This window comes from Nannospalax galili, unplaced genomic scaffold, assembly GCF_000622305.1.
Source record: "Nannospalax galili isolate Female #2095 unplaced genomic scaffold, S.galili_v1.0 scaffold107, whole genome shotgun sequence".
In the NCBI taxonomy this organism is placed as follows: Eukaryota; Metazoa; Chordata; class Mammalia; order Rodentia; family Spalacidae; genus Nannospalax; species Nannospalax galili.
In genome coordinates, this window is record NW_008358490.1 from 3,475,853 (window position 1) to 3,484,162 (window position 8,310).

The 8,310-nt window shown below is 44.6% G+C and overlaps 1 protein-coding gene across 1 annotated transcript in view; it reads right to left on the reverse strand.

The window, feature by feature from the left end:
• Positions 1-2,410: 2,410 nt before the first annotated feature.
• Positions 2,411-8,310, reverse strand: part of Calm1 (calmodulin 1) — a 6,894-nt gene continuing 994 nt past the window's right edge. Inside the window, exons 2-6 of the mRNA XM_008821747.3 lie at positions 6,497-6,527; positions 5,435-5,578; positions 3,182-3,288; positions 2,662-2,797; positions 2,411-2,523 (exon numbers count right to left, since the gene is read on the reverse strand). Of these exons, the coding sequence (XP_008819969.1) occupies positions 2,495-2,523; positions 2,662-2,797; positions 3,182-3,288; positions 5,435-5,578; positions 6,497-6,527 (447 nt within the window). The 3' untranslated portion in view covers positions 2,411-2,494. The remainder of the gene's footprint in view (positions 2,524-2,661; positions 2,798-3,181; positions 3,289-5,434; positions 5,579-6,496; positions 6,528-8,310) is intronic.

The following is an 8,310-nucleotide window of genomic DNA, read 5'->3' on the forward strand; positions in this document are numbered from 1 at the left end:
TATATAAATATATGTATATATTTATAGAGCAGTTAGAAGAGTTTATAGGAAGGTGCTACTTGACTTCAAGGGTACTGCTGTGCCAGCTCTTTCCCCTCAGAAACTCAGACTGCTAACACAAACCCCTGGGGGCTTTTGTGCCCCTAAAATGCCAGGGTGAGAGGCTGGAGGTGGAGAACTCTGCCTCCCCACTGCTCCAAACCTGAACAACATTCCCCGGGATGCAGGGCTTCTGGGTCCCAAGCGCAATCCTCGCCACACAAGAATCTTGTTTCAAAGGTAGCCTTTTACGACAGGGTGGGACTAAAATGGGGCCTACCCAGATTCTGAAGACTTGGTAAAAGAGAGGAGGTAAGTTTTAAAGTCAGTCACCCTCTCCACCCCTCTGAAAACTACCAAAAGGTCAGAGACCACAAGTCTGTGGCTGGGTCAACTGGGCAGTTCAATCCCCATATCCTAGGCTGTTCACTCAACACTTAAGAGCCCTCAGCATTCTGTATTCTACCAGGACACCCCCAAGCTATTCTTAGGTGTTCCTTACAGATTGCAAAAGCTCACCTTTAGCTTCTGACATCAACTTCTTGGCCAACCATAGTCCAAGGACTAGCAGCAGAAGCACATGGGCAAAGTCTCCCCTCCACTGCTCTGACCCACCCCTCTGGCAGAAAAATTTAAGGAGCTACAAATCGCCAGAGAGACAGGGAGTAGGAGAGGGAGAAGCCAAGGGTCTCTAATCAGCTCTGAATGCACCCACTTGGCTGCCAGGGCTTCTGCCTCGCTAGCAGCTTGGCAAATTTAAAACCACCCACACTCAGAAGCAAAGCTCCTTGCTAATAAGATACAAGTTAACACCCTGAAAAATGTACATCAGGCTTCCATTTCAAACTGAGCTCTGCACTAAATGCAACATGTTTGGGGGGTGGGGTCTTTTTCAATGGACCAGAGCCATATAAGGACCAGTACAAGCATGTCTGAGTTTTGGTTACAGGTTTATAATTAGACATGAAATTCACACTGGGCTGGAGTTTTGCTTTCAAGCCAGAGGCTTAACATTAGTTCTACTTAGTGAGAGAAATTAACAGTCAACTTAAAAAAAAAAAAAAAAGTATAGAGGCTAAGATTAAGGGTAATCATAAATTAAAACTGAATCAAGTGACTGGTAGTGTCTTTTAGGCATGAAGAGACTGGCTTAGTTGACTACTGCTTCTACCACACACAGTGAGGATTGAGTCACAGACACACTAAATCATGTCTCTTGCACAGATGGTCTCAAGTAGTTACATAAAACAGGTAATCAGCAGCACAATTGAGAACTCCTAAATACATGCTTGAGAAAGTGGTTATTCCTTCATTAAGAGCGCCACTGCCTGAATAGATTAAGTGACCATGATCCCCACCCCCCGAAAGAAAAATGCAACTAGATTTACAATGGCCACGGATGACAAAGCAATCCGCAGCTGCCGGGTTTTAGGCAAGGTTCTAGGCTCAGAGGTTGGTGCTGGGAACTTGGAGGGAAACCCAATACTGGGCTGTGGGCATTTAAATGGGCACTGGCCTCCCCTCCAACTGCCTTGTCCCCCTTCAGATCTCAGCTTTACAAAGCATTTAACACCACTTTAAGTTAATGGTCTTTTTATTGGAAAAAAAAAAAAAAAAAAAAGACTAGCATGTACAACTTGGAATGGACGTAAATGATAATTTCCTGAACAGCAGTGTTGATGGTTGTGCTGAAGCCCACAGCCACAGACCACTCTGCTGGCTCCAAGTCACGGTTCAGAAGGTTTTAAAATCAGAGAGTCCAAAGATGCTCCCTTGGTAAAGATTTCTCATCAAAATTTTGTGTCATTTGGTGACTGCCTGAAGCTTACTTCACTCTAGTACAATGCACACAGCACTAAACTAGGGTCACCATGGGGTCGGAACACTCGAAGTAAAAGAGGACCATCCTACCACTGGGTCTGTGTCAAGTTTAGCCTTCACTCATTTTCTGCACAGGATCCTCAGGCCAACCAATTGTAAAGGTTGTGTAAGCAGTAAACTGGCTGTTGACAATTTAGGCTAACAAATTGAACTAGAACCCATCTGAGCAGGTTTTAGATTTTCCATTTTTCAATTTTAATACAAACGCCTGCCTGACTACTCAATCGTCAAGCCGCATGCATGAAAACTGGCCAGCTCAAACAGTGTGTTAAATCATTAGCAATGGAACTTTTAGGAGTCCACTAAGTGCTTCCTTATCATTAAGGTAGTACAAGTATGTATATTGTAAAACTGATGTGGAGCTTGATCTTTAGGGGACAGGACCACCAACCAATACATGCAGATTTTGTGTGTGGACAGAAGGTACTTTTTTGACATTCAGTTTTGCTATATAGAAACAGAATGAATAAATGAACTTTTATCTTTTTTCTTTTTTTTTTTTTTTTTTGTAAGAGGTAAGTAAAAGATTCAATTTGATTCTTCTAGAGGGGGAAAAGTAGTTGAAAGTAGGTCTTCATTTTGCAGTCATCATCTGTACGAATTCTGAAAAGACAAATAATCATAACTTTCGGTTATCTTCAACACAAGCTCTAATGAACACATCTACTGTGTGCGTCTAGAGCAACAGTATGTAGATCCCAAGACCATTAAAAACCAGGCTGACGAAGTTTGGATGTTTACCTTCATAGTTGACTTGTCCGTCTCCATCAATATCTGCTTCTCGGATCATTTCATCTACTTCCTCATCTGTTAGTTTTTCTCCTAAGTTTGTCATGACGTGACGTAGTTCTGCTGCACTGATGTAGCCATTTCCATCCTGGAATAGGCAGTGATTGTTACAATCATGGGCTTCTAGTGGCTCAGGGGAGCGAGGTCTGCTGACTACGCCCCCTCAAGTTACCCCCAACTCGGCTCTCAGACTTTGTCCCACCTCCAGTCCCCAACAGTCTCCAAACACAGCAAGCACAGGTTTTCAAGTGAACAGACTTTGAACAAAAACAGCCAACTCAGCACTCCTGTCGGCTGTGCCTCGACCACTATGGTTACTAAAGGAGTGGGGACAGGGGAGGCTCAGGCAGTCAGGCCAACTCCAACCAACCAAAAGCTACAACCTTCAGCAGTGATAGAAAGCCCAAAGGGCAGTATTGTATACTATCTCCAAATCGTATGCCATCTCTAGGGCAGATGCAATCAAGATTACCTTGTCAAAGACTCGGAAGGCCTCACGGATTTCTTCTTCACTATCTGTGTCTTTCATTTTTCTAGCCATCATAGTCAAGAACTCTGGGAAGTCAATGGTGCCATTCCCTTAAATTAAAAGAAAGAGCTCATGTAAGGCCAGCACTGCGTTAGCTTCTATGGAGTAGTTATTTTGGAACCACTTCATGCAGTGTTCAAATACTTGATAGGACAAAGTGACAGCTAGTATGAGGAATTATTTTTATTAGGGTCAACCTTCTGTACAGGCCAAAATGTTCCAATAGTTCGCAGAGCAAAGTCATGTGACTCAAGCTACTCAGCAGTGCCCAACTTATAAGCACAAAAGAAGTTATATGCCCAGATTCATGACTACACAAGTGGGCCTAACAGTTCAAGGAAAAAAGAAACACTTCCAACTACCTGCGTCCTAGGAGATTACTCAGGTCTAACTAGCAATGCACAAACTTCTCCCGGGGAGAAAGAGTATGTAAGCAAGAAAAACAGCCTATTGCACCGGGCCAGCTGCTCAGTCTTCTCCAGGCACACAATTCAGGGCTGTTACAGCAAGTCTCTAACGTTGTTCCTACCCACCTCAGTTTCGGTGCCGGGGTCTTGAAGCCAGGGCCTCTCACATGTTAAGCATACACTCAGCCTAGCCCCCAATTCAGGAGCTTCATTACCCCTGGAGGGCAGAGTTCAGAAGCTGTTTTCGCAGTTTAAGACCACTGACGTGAGGAACTGTCAGAAAAATCCACTCAAGAGCCAGTATTCCACACAACTCCTCTAAAACCAAGGGAAACCCCAAACACAAACTCCAGATTAACAACACTGCTTGAACTAAATGGTAAGAAAATTGGAAATTAAACCAGGTTATTTACACTTCATTTTCACTAAAACATTTAGAACAAATTATTTCTGGAACTGGTGTATATCGATGGCTCAGTGCTAGAGAACTTGCTTAACAATGGAGAGCCCTGGATTTAATTCCCACGTGGTCTAAGAAATAATTAAAAAAAAAATCTTTGGAGCCTCCAAAATTTTAAAGCATTAATACCCATATAGAACAAAATAAATGATGGTAAGTGCTATCTTACAACCATGCAAGCTATCCTTAGGTGTCAGCACAGCTGGACGCAACTTCTCACACTTAGGTCCACCCACACTATCAGACAGTCAAAGGTACCCTCCCACCCTGACTTCCCAAGAGTCATTAACAGGAAAGGGACAATCCATGTTCCCATGCTTTCATGATCGAACTAGACGGAATCATGGACTGTTTCCAAAGCGACACATGAAGAATGACAACAATCTTCAGGGGTGACCGAAACAGGCACAGAAACTCCTCAGTCTAACACCTTATGGTACCGTATTGTTCCAAGTGGCTTCTAACAAGTCAGCCATCTAAAAACTACAAGCTAGACCCAAAGAGTCTGTCCTTAGCTTTTTGTTGTTTGCTTGCTTTGGAGACGAGTTCTCCCTGTATCCCCAGGTGGGCTGTAACTCTTGCTCTCAGAGATCCGCCTGCCTCTGCTTCCCAAGTGCTGTGATTAAAAGTATGTGCCACCACGCCTGGCTCAGCTCTTTTAAAACTGTGTAATAATTACAATCTTATGGCACACATTCATGTGAGTATGTGACTTTTACAAAAATACACATGCCATTTGGGGGGAAGGGTGCCTCAAAATCTATTAACAGGAGTGAGCAATAAGGGCTCTGTTGTGCACTGTTATCTAGAAGAGTGGACAGCCAACAGTCACAGGGGACTACTGGCTCTTTTGGCTGCTTCCCCTTCTCTTAGGTTCTGCAATTCTCAGTCACCCCAACTCACTATCCCTTTCACACTGCACTCAGTTCTGTGTTAACTTCTCAGAGTGCTCTTCACCCACTGCACTTGGGAGTGTCTACCTCCTCTTAGAAATAAGTTTTTTAAAATAAATCCAGGTTCTCTGGCTATTTGTTTTTACTTCTCCACACAGGACTTGGTACAGACCTGTGGGCCAGTTGATAAAAAGATTTGTAGGTCACAGTGAGCAGCAAAGAACAATACAGCAACTGGATCAGGAAGTGCTCTAGACAGTGTGCAGGGAAGACCAAGCCCACAATCTTCTACTTTAATGTTGGTGGCTGTACGACAACCACAGAAAGGAACTTTACACATGTGCTTTGCTCTAGGGACCTGAAAAACAATCTGGAACATGTTTGAACTTGAATTACACAACAATGGTGCTCACTCAGAGTTCTAAAAACCCCTTACCATCAGCATCCACTTCGTTGATCATATCCTGCAACTCGGCTTCTGTTGGGTTTTGACCCAGTGACCTCATGACAGTCCCAAGTTCCTTCGTTGTGATGGTACCATCACCATCTTTATCGAATAAGGAGAAAGCTTCCTTGAATTCTGAAAACAGAAGTTTACTCTTTAACATGCATGTTTTTACCCAACCCAGTTGTGATACACACTTCCCTGTGGCTTGCCAAAACAAGCTGTCCAAGTTATCAGAAACCACCTGGCCTTTATCTACTGAAATAATGACAGTAGACCTGTTGGTCTGGCCAGCACACAGCAGCCCAGAAAGCAAACATTGCTCCTGGTAACCAGTTAAATAAAGCCACAATATTCTATTAAAAAAAAAAAAAGCTTGAACCTACTTAAATTGGCCCTAAGTCCAATCTGAGATCATTAGTTCACATTACCTTAAAGTCCCTTCCCTGCTGCATTTTTATAGCCATACAGAACCCATTCCATAGCAACATGAAAAGATTACTAGAATCGTACAATCTCAGGTAGCCACAATGTTCTCTATACCACGCTCAGGATACTTCACAAGCATTCCAGGTTTCCAGGTAGAGAAACCATCCTAAAACAAGTCCTCAGGGGAATGAAAAGGTAAAGTCTAAATCAGTGCAACTCACTTCCAATTATTACAGCACCCCGACACTTGCTTTTCACCCACTTCCATGTATTTTAGGATTGCCAAGCAAAAGCTTTCATGGTAGATTTATACTAAGAGGTCTGTAGCCTAAAAACTACTAACTCCATTTCTGAGTAGCAGGCTCAGTGGACATCATCCTATGCACAACTGTGCATACAGCCAAGTGCTGTGGGACACTCTAGAGTCTAATAGGCGGGCAGTTTCCGTTCCACTCTTTCTATGTTATCTCTGAAATACTGGCCAGGAATAACGACTTCAACATTTTTGCTTACTGATTTCATTTAAAGGCATTCTTAGAAAACCACACAGAAAGTAAAGAACACCAAAACCAAGTCTGAGCCTGGTTTCAACCTTCTGGGGACACCCCAGAGCCACCAACTTACCAGCAATCTGTTCTTCAGTCAGCTGATCAGCCTACACAGAGAAAGAAAAGGTCATAATTCAATCCAGGAAAGTTTGGTCCATAACAACCTAGCTTTTTAAATTACACTTCTGAGGTGTTCTTCCAAATCAGTCTTTTAATGTATGGTCAATTCCACCTGTCACTTAATGAAAGTGACTGCAATAGAGGAACTTAGGCTAGCTGGATGTCAACACAGGACGGCAAGGAAGTAACAGTATCTGCTGGCTTCAAGTCTTCTTTAGCCTACAGCTTCAAGTAAACTGCTGCCACCTAACCAGTGTCAGCCCTAATGTGGAACATGGTGCCTCTAGTGGCCACAGGCCCCTCGGCACCAGCTGCAGCAAGGAAGGAAGAGCGCCACCTACTGCACCATGTACACTGCAGTACCAGCTTCCATCCAAGGGACCCAGCCCAAGGCCATGCCGCACCAGGATCAGGATCCTGTCCAGGGGCAGGCTTTTAGTGCGCCTTGCACATTGCTTTGGGGCGTTACATAATGGTATTGGGTTGGATTAACAGGCTTTTATACCCATTTTATGAGAAACAATTAAGTGGAAAAAATAAATATACAGTAATGGGTTACCCACGCCACTGATTTCATTTCCATGTAATAAATGCTTTCCAATCATTTAAATTAGGCAGTTATTTGCTAAAAGCCTACCATTTACAATGTGTAATGTCTTCAGTCAAATTATTGTGATTCAGAAGCCAGGGGGAAAAACTGGATCTTATGACAGTGTTAGAACTACTACAAGTATTAAGTACCCCTCAAAAAGCACAGTAATTATGAAACAATATGACATCCCTCCTTCCTCATGTGCAAGAATAGCTATTACATTTCCCGGTGTTTACCATACCTACTTAAAGAATGAAATAAAAGCTGCTCAAAACACTTTATTGGAGGTGCTAAAATGGTCACAAAGGTGATTGTCACTTGCATTATTTAGACTTTGCAACCCTCCAGCCAGGGAACTCAAGATCTCAACTAAAATGCATTTTTATTTCAATGAAGGAAAATAAAGCCAGTTACAAAATAAATCCCAATAAAAACCCAATGGCGTCAAAGTTCATTCGTTTAAGTGGAAACTTTCATCTTAGAAATAGTTGTCCCCAACATATTGATTTGGGCGAGGAAGAACTTTAAAAACAAAATTTTTTTAAGTGGGTCTTCCTTTCTACCCGTCACCGAAAGCTACTCTTCTTTAAATCAAATGCAGACACGAGGATTTATGTAATGCCTAACCATCGTCGGTCTTGTACAACAGGAAGCGATGCCACACCTCGGAGAAGCTGTCACTTCACCAGGGAGAATTGTCCCACCTCCTCGAAAACTCCCGGGTCCGGCAGAGGGCTCACCAGACCCCACCCCGAGCTACGCAGGCCCTGGGGGCAAAGGGACTCCAGAACCCCTCCGCCCCGCCAGGCCTGCAAAGCGCCGCGGGGTGATGTCAGCGCAGCCGGGCGAGGGAGGAAGGGGGCCGGGGAGCCCGCTCCAGAGCCCCATCTGGCAACGTGGAGGCTGCCGAGAAGGCGGAAACGTGGAGATGGGCATCTCTCGGCCTCCCGGGACCAGGAACGCGCGGAGTTCGCCAAGGGCCTGGCTGGGTGCTGTCCCTCCCCGGCCCCAGCACCTCCCACCCGCTCCCGCTCCCCCGGGCTACGAGCCCGCCACGCACCCGCCTCCTCCCGGAGCAGAAACTTTGCGTCTCTCAGGGAAACCGAGCCGCGCGCCAACTCTCTCCTCCCCCGCCCGGCCGCCCCAATTAGCGAGAGCCTCCCGCGGGAAGGAGCCAC